We start from the raw sequence: 15,925 nt of genomic DNA, 5'->3' as shown, positions 1-15,925 counted from the left end.
AGCCCATAAGTCTGGTGATTACCAATACCCAAAATTGCCTTCCCTCTGAACCAACTTACTCCCAGCCGCAACCACCAACTCGGGGGCGCCAATGTAACAAAGAGGGGGGAGGAAGGGTTAAACCACCATAGAGGGAGCCGACAATCCATAGCCGGCGTTCCCCAAAATCACCAGACCACCCACCAAACCAATAAATTAAAGGGATCCACATCTCCCTGGACCTCAAACCAATTTACACCAACTTTGAGGACCCACCCCAACCGCTACAGCCACCATGACCCTGCAACAGTCAAGAAGGGAGGGTGGGGGGGGACAACTGCACAGGGAACTACAGGCCAAAAATCCCTCCCCTCCAGCTCCACCTTATATATCCCAACGGTCCCTAATTCGCAGACCGCTTCCCCCCTGGTCACCTCCCCCCTAGCCAAAGTCATGTCGACTTCCACCCACCCCTGGGGGTGTGGGGGGTTCCAGCCACGCACGTTATAGCTTGATAGAAGAATTGCCGGCACTTTCTAGTCTTAGAACCTGAACTGGCGCAAACTAAACATAACATATAATATCCAAAATAACAGTTGCACTCAAGTAAAGAGAAGGGGAAAAAAAGTGGAAGGATGTAAATAGTGAACATTGGAATGTGAATATGCATTACTGCCAAGAAAATATGAAAAAATCTTTTAGAGAAAATGAGTTACTTAGTAAATAAAAATGGCCAAATTTACTTGTGCCCAGTTACCACGCCAAGGTGTAACTCTCAACTAGGTCCTAATTTAATTTTAATGCCCCTCATGTCCAAACTGACCTCTTATACGGTCTGGAAAAGAACCTGCAAAAGAAAAACAAACTAAAATACCAGAAAGTGTGGATGTTATGGACCTCATCCAGATTTTGTTTGGGGGGGGGGGGATGAATCGAACCTGCATCAGGACATCAATTTGAGCACACAAAGAAGAGCAAAATGTACATAAGCCATGGAAATTGGATGAAGGCAACAAGAGGCTCAGAGTATGATAGTGACTGTGAGTACCTGAAAAAGGGGTAATTTTGATCTTTTCTATTGGTCTCTCTCTAGGTTCTTGATGTTCCTTCATTGATCATAACTAAAAGCAGAGATTCTGATGATAGCATTATAATGTACAATTGCCTCATCTAGGTTTAAAAGTAGTTACTGTGAGGACATTTTAGGTCAATATTAGTATTATTATACCAACATGGTATTCTACCAGCCAATAAATTATTCAGTTCAGCTCCATTAAATTATTCTTAATAATTAGGGATGATCGAATACCTCAAATATTCGGCTTCGCGAATATTTTCCGAATAGGTTGCCGCTATTCCCATATGTGAATATTAGATGCGCAATGTAAGTCTATGGGAAGCCCGAATAGTTCCAAATAGTTGTTATTCGGGTTTCTTATAGACTTAGGGGTACTTTGCACACTACGACATCGCAAGCCGATGGTAGCGATGCCGAGCGTGATAGTCCCCGCCCCCGTCGCAGCTGCGATATCTTGTGATAGCTGCCGTAGCGAACATTATCGCTACGGCAGCTTCGCTTCACATGCACTTATCTGCCCTGCGACGTCGCTCTGGCCGGCGACCCGCCTCCTTCTTAAGGGGGCGGGTCGTGCGGCGTCACAGCGAAGTCACACGGCAGGCGCCCAATAGAAGCAGGGGGGCGGAGATGAGCGGGACGTAAACATCCCGCCCACATCCTTCCTTCCTCATTGCAGCCGGGACGCAGGTAAGGCGATGTTCCTCGCTCCTGCGGCTTCACACACTGCGATGTGTGCTGCCGCAGGAACGAGGAACAACATCGTAACATCGGCCTTCGGAAATTATGGAAATGACCGACGCTACACCGATCATACAATTTCGACGCTTTTGCGCTCGTTAATCGTATTCAAAACGCTTCACATACTCCGATGTTGACAGCGACGCCGGATGTGCGTCACTTTCGATTTGACCCCACCGACATCGCACTTGCAATGTCGTAGTGTGCAAAGCACCCCTAACATTGCGCATCGAATATTCGCGAATAGTCGAATAGCGGCGACCTTTTAGGAAAATATTCGCAAAGCCGAATATTTGAGGCATTCGATCATCCCTATTAATAATCCCTTTATTAGAGGTTAGCAAATCAATTTGAACTAAATTTGTGTTGAATTTTAGGAAATTCGCTGGATCTGCCAAATTAAAAATATTAGTGATTCAAATTGAAAAAATTGAACCAAGAAAGGTTCAAGTGACCTCAGTAGTTGATGTTCTGCCTAACACATAATGCCTTACAAGTATCATATCACATGGTATAACACAGCCAATCATGAGGGATTATCAAAGCCTGTATAAAAGCAGAGGCAGGGAGTGCAGCAACCACTTTGTATGTCATTTGGATGGTGAGACTTCACAGTTCACAACTGACCTATAGCTAATTATCTACTTAGCTTCAAAAATAATCTCGTAGAGCATGTGCTGATCTACAACCCCTCTAGACCAGTCCCGTATGTGACCTAGCGTGGTATTATGAGGCACTTGCTGTAATCAATCATGAATTGGCTCCATGTATGCGTCATATAGGGTCATTATGAGTTTAGGTTTGGAACGTTTCTGTGTTGTGTTGCTCCAATGTTAGTAATGCTTGGATGTCTATTAGTGCTGCATCTTCTGATACAAAATTGGGGAATTTTTTTTTTACATTGTGTTTTAACTTTAACTATAAAATTCCTAATTTTGCATAAATAGAAATACAGCAAACATCACACATACTGCATACATGTAAAACTGAGAGGTGGTTGGTATGAGGAGCTTTATACATCAGTTTTTAGTGGAAGTGAGTAAAACTTCTGATTTGGAAAAGTTCATCTTGTACGCGTTAATGAGTTCTCTGTGATGATTTCTAACAGTTGTTGGCATAGAAGGGAAAGAACCGGGAACTGTTACACTGAGGGTGAGAACTATTTAGCATATTATAAAAATATGATTTCATAATAGTTACCGTTTTATCAGAAACCTCCGCGGCCGTCTCTCTGGAACTTCTGCTACGTGGTAGCCCACTTTACACCGGTATCGGCACGTTGACCCCACATCATGGTTACCCCGATGGCAGTGAGGTGTGAGTAGTCTGGCATTAGCGATGGCTGGGGGAGCATCACATTCAATCTTGCAGTAGCCTTCAGGAAGAGACCAGTGGCCATCCCACATGCACATTACCCATTGGCTCAAGCCTACAACCCAGAAAAAGGGCAAATAACTCTTTGTTCAAGAAATAGTGACATGTTCTAAAAAAGGTTTAGTCTCGATTCATCATTTGTAAGGTTTATAGGCCTGGAGCACATGTTGAGTATTTGGTGAGTTTTTTACCAAAGTAGCCAAAGCCAGGAGTGGAACAATCAGAGGAAAAATATAATAGAAACACGGGCACCACTTCTGATTTATTCCCCGCTCCTGATTTTGTCTTACAATTACTGAGGTTAAAAAACTCCCCAAATACTCCACATGTGCATGTGTGGCGCCCCTGAGGCTTCAGGCGCCACAGGGTACTGTGCCTGACTTAAGGTGCAATATTCATCCTGGGTTCGGAGGAGGTCAGTGCTGGTTCCATAAAACTCATCCACACATTCACACCATTGCCCTTTTCCAACTGGGGACCAGGCTAGGGTCAGGTCACATGGATGGCCGCCTAATGATAAGGGCGTTACCACCCACTAGTCTTGGGACCTGGAAGGGGGAGAGGTGATGTCCGGAGAGAAAGAGGAGTCAAGAGAGTTGGAGATAGGGGCCGGCCTGAGACAGACACAGGCTGGTGGAGTGGAGTTCCAAACAAGAGAACAGCAATACCGGTGGACCTGGTGGGACAAAGGAGAACACGGTCGCTGCGGGGATACAGAGTCAGTTCCCCCAGGACCAGCGCTGACGGGGTGCAGAGCCCTAGATTTAGGGGAACTTCAAGTCCTTTTAATAATTCTGCAGGGCAGAGGATTTCAAGTCTTCTGTCCCACAACAGTGCTCGGGGCAAAGCAGTATACAGAGCCAGGAGTCGTTACCATAGGGCGGCTCACCAAAGGATTTGCGCTGCCTGCTAGACGGGACGGTACTTAAATACCACAGAGAGGGGACCCTGTGTAGCTATATGCCATGGGGACCCATTTGAAACCATGTAAGGAGGAAGGGCTCACCATCCACAACACCTGCACAAGCTTCCGAATTATATGGGATCGGCTGGAGCCCATCTTGGTGACAACTGACACTCCAGGGGCGATAATCTGACAGTGAGTAAAGAACTTGAATCGCAGCCCCTGTGTCATTCCTGTCATTGCCAGCAACGTTGCCCCTGCGCTCCGACGCTATAGACTACCGCACTTATCATCCTCCCTGGGGCCATAGCTCCAAATGTGGGGAGCCGAAACACCTGAGCTGCATCACACCATCAGCCCGAGAAGCGAGCAACATCCCGCAGCGGCGGCTTTCCTCATAGCCGCATACCACAGGTGGCGTCACGAAAGACAACTACTCCCAACATCTCCATACCCTTCATCTGTATTGACACCTCGGGGCCACGAAGCTGGGCAAAGTAGCAAAACAAGTGGAAAGACAAAAACAAAGACCATTTTTCGCAAAGTGAAAAATGGTCTTTATTTTTGTCTTTCCACTTGTTTTGCTACTTTTTCGTACAAAAAGTCACAGTCTTATAAAATGGCCAAAGTTTGTGGAGTACATTAATTTATTCCTGTGAGAGACTGGATTATAGTTGAAACAAATTTTACAACTTTTTAAAAAGTCACAAATGATGAATCAGCTGAAAGTATCACAAAACAAAACCCTACCAACAATGGCAACCATAAAAAACAGGTGAACATGTATAAAATAGACTTTAAAAAGGAGCAAATTGAAAACGGATATTAGGCACAAATGAATTGGTTCTTTTTTTTAACATATTGGTCCTGTATTGCAGTACAATATGTCTCATATGTAACACCTATTATCTAATGTGTTTCTGTAGTATGTTACCCTGCTGCTAACATTAAGAAAGAGTGGTGACTCCTAATTATCATATCTTAAAGAAAGCGCCAAGGTCACTCAAAAAAATTGAACTATTGTGATGTGATGTTCGGCTCCGCACACACTTGGTGGTACAGTGGCATCAGACTCTGTTCACACTACAGAGTCTCACAAGTTACCTTATGCTTCAGAGTTGTTCAGCCATCAGTCAGAGTCGGGCATTGGCTGATTCAGGTTCAATGGTCTTCAGCTCTGCAGGAGTTAATTCCTGTAGACTGGTGAGCAGGAACTAGGAGCTCAGGTTGCTAATTCCCTCAAGCAGCTGTCTCCTTCCTATTTAAGGTACTGGTTTCTTCTAGTCAGCGTTGATAATAGCTTCAGCATTGCTCCAGCGATTCCGGTCTTAGTGGTGATCCTGTTTATGGTGATCTGTAGTTGCAATTTTGAGTGCTGTTGTAGTTCCACTGTTGTGCGTTTACTTCTTTCTCTTTTCTTTATTCTCCTGTACACATATATTTTCTCCTTTGTATTTGAGTGCAGTGTGTATGAGTTTTCATTCTCCCTTGTCTGCGTCCTTTCTGTAGGGTTTTGTTACTATGTTTCCGACCCAACAAAAGGGTGGGGGAGAGGGGGAGTAAGATCAGGGCTCGGACAGGAGTCAGGGTCACTCTGGGGGCTTAGACCTGGCTACCATCAGGCCTACCTGTGAGATAAGTGACAGCGCAGGGTCCACAGTCTGAGAGCCAGCCTAGGGGCCCCTGTTCCGTCATTACATACTCAGTGACAACTATGCAGAAAAAAAATCCTAAGTATGAAAAGTAGGTTACCATAGTGATTAACAGCCTCCTTATTTTTTACCAGAGTGCTGCTCATTTATTGGTGCCTAGGCACAGACGCTACCAAATCTACACAGCTGTGTCTTGTAAAAAAGCTAAAGTTGCCTGATTTCGTATGATTTGGTTCAGTCAGCTGATAGGTGGGGTTGTCAGGAATCTGATGTTGATGACCTATCCAAAAGTATGGGTCATTAATATTTAAGATCAACAAAACCAACCCTTCTTCAGACCTTGGGTCAGATGTCCAACCCTATTTACTGGCATTATCCTGTTTCCATATCTCTATCCAGCTGCCTCTGCTTCCTTGTTTGAAGTATAGGAAAAACTGGTGAGTATGTATGAGAAGAGCCAAACAGACAATGTCAAGTACAAGTGGCATACAGAGATAGCAAGTGATTTATTGTTGACATACTACATAAGACAACACGTTTCAATAGCATGCCACTTTCTTCCCCTCATTTCTATTGCACCACCGGCGGAGATTTTCACTGCTGGGTCACTGAGGAGAAGCAGTCCTCATAAGCATAGCCTTCAATAGTGTGTACCTCTCGAAGCACAACCACATTAGGTGAGGATTTAACATCCAGACTGCTGTCCTGTCACATGTATTAAGACAGCTTTCTCATTTACCATCTGAGACCATCTTAGACTATGCATATATAGACGTTGCTTTGAGCACTTTAGGGTTAATTCCTTCCTTGATGCAGCAGCAGACTTGCTCAGCTCTTGTCAGTTGAGCACTTCTGGGCTATATTTAATCCATCTGCTTCCTGGAGAGGTTGCTGGTTATTCTATTCAGTTAGGAGCTAGCCAGGGAGCAGAGAGGACGTGAAGTTTCTGCTGCTATCTGCTGTGATTGTTGTAGTTGTTTCTACTACCCCTTTTTCTTTGTACCCTTACCCGTACACCTTTGTTAATCCCCTGGTGCAGATTTTAGGTGTGTATGAGTTTTGTTTGACCCCTGTTAGTCATTCCTTGTTGGTGGGCTATGGGATCTCCATCCCGGTCGGTTCCATGGGTGTTGGGGACTTCCATCAGGGCCAGGACAGGAAACAGGGCCATGTTGGAGACTCGACCTTGACTACCATTAAGTCTACCATTGGGATAAGGGACAGCACAGGGAACTCAGTCTTAAGGTCAGCCAAAGTGCACTGGTACCATCCTTATCTCATCCGTTATATGTCCTAACAGACAGTGTGATCTTACTGCCTTAGTGAAATGCCACTTTGTTTTTTCTGTTTCTAGACTCTGGTCCCTTTTTGTCCTATGAGAACTCACTGAGAAGGAGACTGGGAATCCCCATTCGTGTTCTCTGGACTTATTTATATAACGCTTATGCTCAGAAATTACACTTAACAAAAACTTACAAATCAAAATTTGGAACATTTTGCCAAAATTCCCCAGAGATGTAAAAAAATAATTTCTTTTGGGTGTGGATTTGGCAAGCCCTGTCCCTTTTTGTGGACTGTAATGGCACTGTTATAAGGTACGAGGGTTTTTAAGGCAAGGAACCGTACCCGAAGGCACAACTTATCTATAGAAGCCATTGCTCCTACTATTTTAGTTGAGGCTGTGTTACTTTTCCAGTCCATGCTATTTAATCAAAGAGCAGCATCACATAGGGGAAGAGATCCTGATTCCAAGAATGTGTCACTTGCTCAGCAACTTGCTGTCATTTCAGTACAATAACAGTGTATTGTCAGCAGGAGATTATCACTGCAGGACTAGGTGTCGCCTGACAGACAGTCCAGCTAATTTGTGTAACCACGCCTCCTACACCGTTTGGCAGGCTGTCAATCAGGAGTGTGGGCAGGGCTTATATACAGCTCAACATTCTGAGCACTGCTACATCTACAGCAGGGATTTTATCAAAACTACACCAAGCAGCCCAATAAATGACACATCACTGGAATCAGGGTCTCTGCCTCTACATTATGCTGCTCTCAGATTCCATAACAAAAATCTAATGACAGATTCCTTTTAATTAATTTTTCCAAGACAAAAGGATACAGTTTATTTCACAGGATGCATGTTATGGTTCTACAGCTCTATCCAAACCTATGCATCTCTATGATAACAGACAACAAACAAAGAGAACCCTTTGTAGTCAGATATCATACTGTCTTCTATCTATTCTTAACTTTATCTCTGCATACTTTGCATTTAGTAGGTCAGCATGATGTTGGGGACTCATGAATAGGAGTATGACTGCAGAATTAGGCTATGTTCACATGGTGTGTTTTTGCATGTTTTTTCCATTAGTTTTATGCAAATAAAAAGCTGCTTTCTACAGTACCAGCAAAACCTATGAGATTCCAGAAATCTCCTGCACACACACACTTGCTTTATTTCCTAACTGAAATGCAAAACTGCTGCATTTTTGAAAAAAGCAGCGTGTCAATTTTTTTCAGCGTTTTTCGCTGATTTTATTACCATTGAAAACAATGAAAGTGCAAAAGCGCAGCTGCATTTTTTGCTGCTTTTTTGCTGTGTTTTTGTGGCATTTTTGGTGAATTAAACCACTTTTATTTAAAATTGTACGATAGACACATTTTGCACCAACAACGCAGCAAAAATGTAGTACAAAAGCAGCAAAAAAATGCAGCAAAGAAAGCAGCAAGAAATGTAGTAAAAAAAAAAACCCTGCAAAAAGGCAAAAAGGAAAGAAAAATGCAGCAAAAAAAGCAGTAAAAAAAGCAGCAAAAGCAGCAAGAAATGTAGTAAAAAAAAACCCTGCAAAAAGGCAAAAAGGAAAGAAAAATGCAGCAAAAAAAAGCAGTAAAAAAAGCAGCAAAAGCAGCAAAAAATCAGCAGAAAAAGCAGTAAAAATGCAGCAAGAACTGAAGGAAAAAAGCAGCAAAAAGGCAAGGAAAAATGCAGGAAAAAAACAGTAAAAAATGCAGCAAACAATGCAGCAAGAAATGAAGTAAAAAAAGAAGCAAAAAGGCAAGGAAAATGCAGCAAAAAATGCAGCAGGAAATGAAGTAAAAAAAAAAGCAGCAAAAAAGCAGTACAAGTGCAGTAAAATGCAGCAAAAATAGTTAAGGAATACACCAAAAAATGCCACAAAACAGCAAAAAGCAGTAAAAGAAAATGCAGCAAAAAAAGCAGCAAGAAATGAAGTGAAAAGGCAGCAAAAATGCAGCAAAAAAATAAATAAATATGCAGCAAAAAGCAGCAAGAAATGTAGTAAAAAAAAAGCTGCAAAAATGAAAGAAAAATCAGCAAAAAAAAGCAGCAAACAATGCAGCAAGAAATGAATTAAAAAAGCAGCAAAAAAGCAGTACAAATGCAGCAAAAATGCAGCAAAAACAGTTAAGGCATCCACCAAAAAATGCCGCAAAACAGTAAAAGAAAATGCAGCAAAAAAGCATCAACAAATGAAGTAAAAAGGCAGCAAAAATGCAGCAAACAAAAATAAATAAATATGCAGCAAAAATGCAGCAAGAAATGTAGTTAAAAAAGCCGCAAAAATGAAAGAAAAATGCAGCAAAAAATCAGTAAAGAAAGCAGCAAAAGCAGTAAAAATACAGCAAAAAAATGCAGCAAACAATGCAGCAAGAAATTAATTAAAAAAAGCAGCAAAATAGCAGCAAAAAAGCAGTACAAATGCAGCAAAAATGCAGCAAAAACAGTAAAAGAATCCACCAAAAAATAGAGCAAAACAGCAAAAAGCAGTAAAAAAATGCAGCAAAAACAATTAAAGAATCCACCAAAAAATGCAGCAAAACAGCAAAAAGCAGTAAATAAAATGCAGCAAAAAAAAAAAGCAGCCAGAAATGAAGTATAAAAGCAGTAAAAAAATGTAGCAAAAATGCAGCAAGAAATGAAGTTAAAAAAAGCAGCAAAAAGAGAAGAAAAATGCATAAAAAGCAGTACAAATGCAGCAAAAATGTGGCAAAAACAGTAAAATAAATGCAGCAAAAAAGCTGCAAAATATACAGCTTTTTTAATGGCAAGAGATCAGGTTTTGCTGCAGAAAAAAATGCACTGAGTTTTTGATTGTCTATTACCATAGAGACACTTCATTTTTCAAAAGAGATGTAGACATAAAAGAGAAAGAAATATTTATTTAAGACCAATTGGGGTGATTGCATTTACAATGAATTGAGACAAGGAAAATCTAATTATTTGAGAAGGTGGGATAATTATCAGCAATACGGCTAATATACAGTATGATAAGTATGCAGAAGATCGCGGCCGTCCAGTACAACACAGGTAGACGCAGCATTGCTGGATTTCATCTGGAAGGAGCAGGTAAGTAATTATATTTTTATGAGAGAGTTATATTAAAATAAGCAGAGCAACATTTAGTAATCCTGGAGGCTGCTGGAAATGATCCTTAAAGATAATGTCACTTGGTGTAATGGTGATCCTCGTGTGATCATTACAAGGCTAGCACTCCAGGGCTGAAAATGCTTGTTTTGAAAGTCGTAAAATAAATTGCCATTGTTTTTGCAGAAATGTCACTGATTAAATGCAGTACACTGTCATAACATATAGTAGATGCTGCATTGCATTACTGTCACCGGAGATATTTTTCAAAAAGCAATCAAATATTTTTACAGACTAATAACAAAAGTACCATCTACAGGCTGCAAAACGGTGCTACATCCTCCGCTCCAAATTACATTTGATGGCCCCTGATCTATAGCTCTAGTAAACATTATTCTGTAAAGTCACACCTGCCCGGAGGAATAGGAAAAAACAAATGTACAAACCCGACAAGGCGCCTAATGGGCTGTCCGGAGACATAAAATGTTGTCTCTGTTTATTGTTTTTTGTTTTTTACAAATTTAAGGTGGTATCCAAAGAAAGAAAGATCTGCAAGTAGTAAGTTATATAACTTGTTAGTATAGTTGTAGTATCCCAGGTACCCAATCCTACTGTATCCACGTCATCCTGTGTCCCGGCAGCTTGGCTTCTGACACTGTGCTCTACACAGGACAGTGTGAGTGTTAGAGGTGCCTACACAGATACTGTCACGCTTCCCGGTCCCCGTGCCCCGCTCTCCGGTCCCCGTGGCCTGCTCCCCGCTTCCCGGCGGCGTCCCCGGCTCACCACTCCGGTCCCGGCCTCCTCTTCCTCGCCTGCGCCCTCCATGCGTCCAGCTCCCCGCTCCCGGCGCTCCTCTGCGACGTGGGACACTCAGCCGGGCACCTCTGCTTCCTCTGCACCGCTCCCTGGACTGGCTTCTGGCACACGGGCCTCGCGCATGCGCATTAGGGCGCGCGCGCGGTCATTGACCCTTTCTTAAAGGGCCAGCACCTAGAAACAGGAAATTGCATAGACAGGTACAGGGTATATTAGGATTCTCTTTCCTGGTGGGCGGGGCCTGTTCTACGTGTTTAGTAAGCTAGGAGTTCAGGTCCCCGTATTGCTGTGTCCTGTATTAACCCCTGTCTGTCTCGCAGAGCCTGTCCTGCCACGCCAGCCGCTCCGAACCACGTCCGTGCCAGTACCCTGACGGTGACTTCGGCGGATGTTCCACCACCTCTGCAGCTCCGCCAGTCTCCAGTCCCTGGCTCCGTTTGGTGACCCGTCCCATCGCTCAGCAGGTTCCGGATCCCGCCTGACCCTACAACCCGGCCTCGGACCCTGAGCCTCGTCACCCGGACTACCGTCTAGAATTCCGTGTTCTCAGCGACATCTACCTTCCAGCTCCCCTACGGACTGTCTTGCTACCAATAGTGCTTCGGCTGCCGTGCATCAAGACCCTCTGGCGGGGTGACCGGCCTGGCTGCCTCTCCAAGGGAACCCGGTGTACGGTCCAGTGTTTCCACCACCTGGACGTAACAGCTAGAACAGGCCATGGATCCCGCCGAAGCACTAGCGGCCCAGCTGGGCACCTTGCAGCAGGAACTCGTACGACAGCGCGAGACCCAGTCCCGCATGCTGGACTTCATGTCCTCGGTGGATACCCGCCTGAACACGCTACAAGCAACTGCCACGTCCTTGGCATCTCAGGCTTCTACTGCACAGTCTACAGCCGCAGTTCCCGTGGCAGCCTCCTCGGATACTTCCAAACTTCGTTTGGCCTCACCACCCAGGTACGCCGGAGATCCCAAGACCTGCAGGGGATTCATAAATCAGTGCTCCCTCCATTTCAAGCTGCTGCCGCACCTTTTTGCCTCTGACCAAGCCAAGGTCGCGTTCGTGATGTCCCATCTAGAGGGAGAGGCACTGGCCTGGATGAACCCCTTGTGGGAGAAGGAGGATCCGGTAACCACCAACATCCAGGAGTTCCTGCAGGCTTTTCGTAGAACCTTTGATGAGCCCGGACGCGTCTCCGCGTCCGCCTCATCGCTCCTCAGGCTACGTCAGGGGACTCTGACGGTGGGCCAATATGCTATCCGCTTCCGCACCTTGGCCTCGGAATTAGGGTGGAACAATGAGGCCCTAACCGCCGCCTTCTGGGAGGGACTCTCGGGTCGTATTAAAGATGAGCTGGCTGGTCGTGACGTGCCTTCCACCCTGGATGCCCTGATCGCTCTAGCGACTCGAGTGGATCTTCGCTTTCAGGAACGATCCAAAGAGGTGTCCCGCGAGAGGCGTCCGATAAGGCACTCCACCCCACCACTGAAGTCCATCACTCCCCAGTCAGCGTCACCTGGCGCGTCTACCTACGAGCCCATGCAGATTGACCGCCTGAGGCAGTCTGAGCAACGCAGAGCAGAACGACTAGCAAAGGGTCTCTGCTTCTACTGCGGTGATGGCACACACCTGCTACGCTCTTGTCCCGAGAAGCCGGGAAACTCCAAAGCCTAGGCTTGGTAGGAGACGCCACCCTAGGTGCTGGGACTCTCTCAGACTCCATGACATGGACTGTTCAAGTGACTACAGAAGAGACCCGGTTCACGGCAGAGGCATATCTCGATTCCGGAGCAGCAGGCAACTTCATCCAGCAGGCCACGGTGGATAAGTACCAGGTGCCTGTTCTCCCACTAGAAAAACCACTGGTGATCGCCTCTGTAGATGGGAGACCCCTCTCTGACACCGTCTCGCTGATCACCAAGCCTGTGGAATTACGGATCGGTGCCCTGCACACCGAAAATATCACCTTCTACGTCCTCCCGCGCATGTCTCATCAGATCCTGCTGGGACTCCCATGGTTATGGGCACACGAACCGTCGGTCAGCTGGAGTACAGGTGAAATTACCCGATGGGGCTCCTCGTGTCACGAGAGATGTCTGAAATCCATACAGCCCATCCGACGACCTCCGGTTCCAGAGTCTCTACCAGGACTGCCTTCTGCCTACTGGTCCTTCACGGACGTGTTTGATAAAAAGGAGTCAGAGGTACTACCGCCTCATCGTCCCTACGACTGTGCCATCGACTTACTGCCGGGAACTACGCCTCCTAGAGGAAGGATATACCCCTTGTCCCCTGCTGAAACACGGACCATGTCTGCCTATATCACCGAGAGCCTGGCAAAGGGGTTCATTCGGAGATCTTCGTCCCCTGCCGGAGCAGGTTTTTTCTTCGTCAAGAAGAAGGAAGGTGATCTGCGCCCTTGCATTGACTACCGGGGATTAAACCAGATCACGGTAAAAAACAAATACCCTCTGCCACTCATCCCCGAACTATTCGATCGGCTCCGAGGAGCTCGTGTATTCACCAAGTTGGATCTCCGTGGGGCCTATAACCTGGTTCGCATTCGCTCTGGAGACGAATGGAAGACCGCATTCAACACTCGGGTATTGTGTCATGCCCTTTGGTCTGTGTAATGCTCCGGCAGTCTTCCAAGAATTGGTGAACGACGTGTTCAGAGATCTCCTCTATGTCTGTGTCGTGGTATATCTGGATGACATCCTGGTCATCTCTCCGGACCTACAGACCCACAGAGAGAACGTGCAGCTAGTACTCCAAAGGCTTAGAGAGAACCGTCTGTACGCCAAGTACGAGAAGTGCGTCTTTGAAAAGTCGTCCCTTCCCTTCCTGGGTTATGTAATCTCGGACACTGGCCTGCAGATGGACCCAGAGAAAGTGTCTTCCATCCTCAACTGGCCTCCTCCTTCCTGACTGAAGGCTATCCAACGCTTCCTTGGCTTTGCAAACTATTATCGTCAATTCATCCCGCACTTCTCTGCCCTGACTGCGCCTCTCTGTGCCTTGACTAAGAAGGGAGCTAATCCTAAGGACTGGCCACCGGCGGCCGATGCCGCGTTCTGCTCTTTGAAACAGGCGTTTGCTTCTTCCCCGGTTCTCCATCACCCTGAATTGAAATGACAGTTCACCTTAGAGGTGGATGCCTCCTCCTCAGGAGCCGGGGCAGTGTTGATGCAGAAATCCTCCTCCGGGAAGATGGTCACTTGCGGATTCTTCTCCAAGAGCTTCTCGGCACCCGAACGCAACTACACCATTGGGGATCGGGAGCTACTGGCCATCAAGCTGGCCTTGGTGGAATGGCGCTACCTCTTGGAGGGAGCAGTATACCCTGTGATCATCTACACGGACCACAAGAATCTGGAGTACCTGCGGTCAGCCCAAAGACTGAACCCGCGACAAGCCCGCTGGTACTTGTTTTTTGCTCGATTTGATTTCCAACTCCATTTTCGGCCCGCGGATAAGAACGTGCAGGCAGACGCTTTGTCCAGGTCCTTCATGCCCGTAGAGCTGGAGGAGGAGACGTTCCAGCCCATCATCAGCCCCAGTAAAGTAATTCCGGTGGCTCCTGTCGCTCTGACTCAGATACCCCCTGGGAAAACCTATGTCTCAGATACTGACAGACAGAGAGTCCTGCAATGGGGCCATGCCTCGAAGATCACCAGCCATGCGGGTCAGAAGAAGACTTGGAGTACGATTGTCCATCACTATTGGTGGCCGTCCCTCCGTAAAGACGTCGCAACCTTCGTCTCAGCCTCTCCATCCTGTGCCCGGAACAAGACACCCAAGCACCTACCATATGGACGTCTTCTGCCTCTGCCCATTCCTTCCGTTCCGTGGCAACATATTGCAATGGACTTCATTACGGACTTACCCTTATCCTCCGGACACACGGTCATATGGGTTGTGGTGGACCGTTTCTCAAAGATGGCTCACTTCGTTCCCATGGCCGGGCTGCCCTCTGCCCAGGAGCTAGCTGACTCCTTCATACAACACATATTCCGATTGCATGGCTTTCCCACACACATTGTGTCCGACAGAGGAACTCAGTGTACCTTGCGCTTCTGGAGGGCTCTCTGCAAACATCTGGGAGTATCCTTGGACTTTTCTTCGGCCTACCATCATCAGTCGAATGGCCAAGTGGAACGGGTCAATCAGATCCTGACCTCCTTCCTGCGCCACTACGTCAACATCCATCATGACGATTGGTCCACGCTCCTACCTTGGGCTGAATTCTCCCACAACCAACACATAAGCGAGTCCACCTCCAGCTCTCCCTTCCAGGTCGTTTACGGACTTCAGCCTTCTGTCCCGTTGCCAGTATCCTCGGCTTCCGATGTCCCCGCAGCAGATGCTCTGGTCTAGGACTTCTCAGCTATATGGAACTCTGTCAAGTCTTCCCTAGAACGTGCTTCTTTGCAGATGAAGAGACATGCGGACAAGAGGCGTCTGGATCCCCCGTGTTTCTCCCCAGGTGATCTGGTCTGGCTTGCATCCAAATATGTCCGATTAAAGTTACCATCATACAAGTTGGGTCCTCGTTACATCGGGCCGTTTAAAGTCATCAGCAAGATTAATGCAGTCTCCTACAAGCTGCAGCTCCCGGCCACGATGCGGATACCCAACTCCTTCCATGTCTACTTGCTCAAGCCTGTCGTCCTTGGTCCCTTCTCCGCTGCTGCCAGTCCTGCTCCTCCTCCCATCGCTGACGATGACATCTATGCGGTAAGGGATATCGTGGCCATGAAGACCGTGCGAGGTCGGCAATACTTCCTGGTGGACTGGGCGGGTTATGGTCCCAAGGACAGGTCCTGGGAGCCCCGGGAGAATGTTGGCACTCCTCTGATTCGTGCTTTCCTGTCCCGTTTGCGGGGAGGGGGGCGTGGGGGAGGGGGTACTGTCACGCTTCCCGGTCCCCGTGCCCCGCTCTCCGGTCCCCGTGGCCCGCTCCCCGCTTCCCGGCGGCGTCCCCGGCTCACCACTCC

At 46.6% G+C, this 15,925-nt stretch overlaps 1 protein-coding gene across 4 annotated transcripts in view; it reads right to left on the bottom strand.

The window, feature by feature from the left end:
- PAPPA2 (pappalysin 2) overlaps positions 1-15,925 on the bottom strand; it is a 324,687-nt gene that overhangs the window by 64,133 nt on the left and 244,629 nt on the right. For all 4 annotated transcript variants that reach the window (XM_075320150.1, XM_075320152.1, XM_075320151.1 and 1 more), the window contains exon 17: positions 2,996-3,224. In XM_075320150.1, the coding sequence (XP_075176265.1) occupies positions 2,996-3,224 (229 nt within the window). The remainder of the gene's footprint in view (positions 1-2,995; positions 3,225-15,925) is intronic.

The sequence above is a fragment of the Anomaloglossus baeobatrachus genome, chromosome 8 (assembly GCF_048569485.1).
Source record: "Anomaloglossus baeobatrachus isolate aAnoBae1 chromosome 8, aAnoBae1.hap1, whole genome shotgun sequence".
Lineage (NCBI taxonomy): Eukaryota > Metazoa > Chordata > Amphibia > Anura > Aromobatidae > Anomaloglossus > Anomaloglossus baeobatrachus.
The sequence above is the reverse complement of the archived record's forward strand: the minus strand, read 5'-3'. Positions and strand labels throughout refer to the sequence as shown.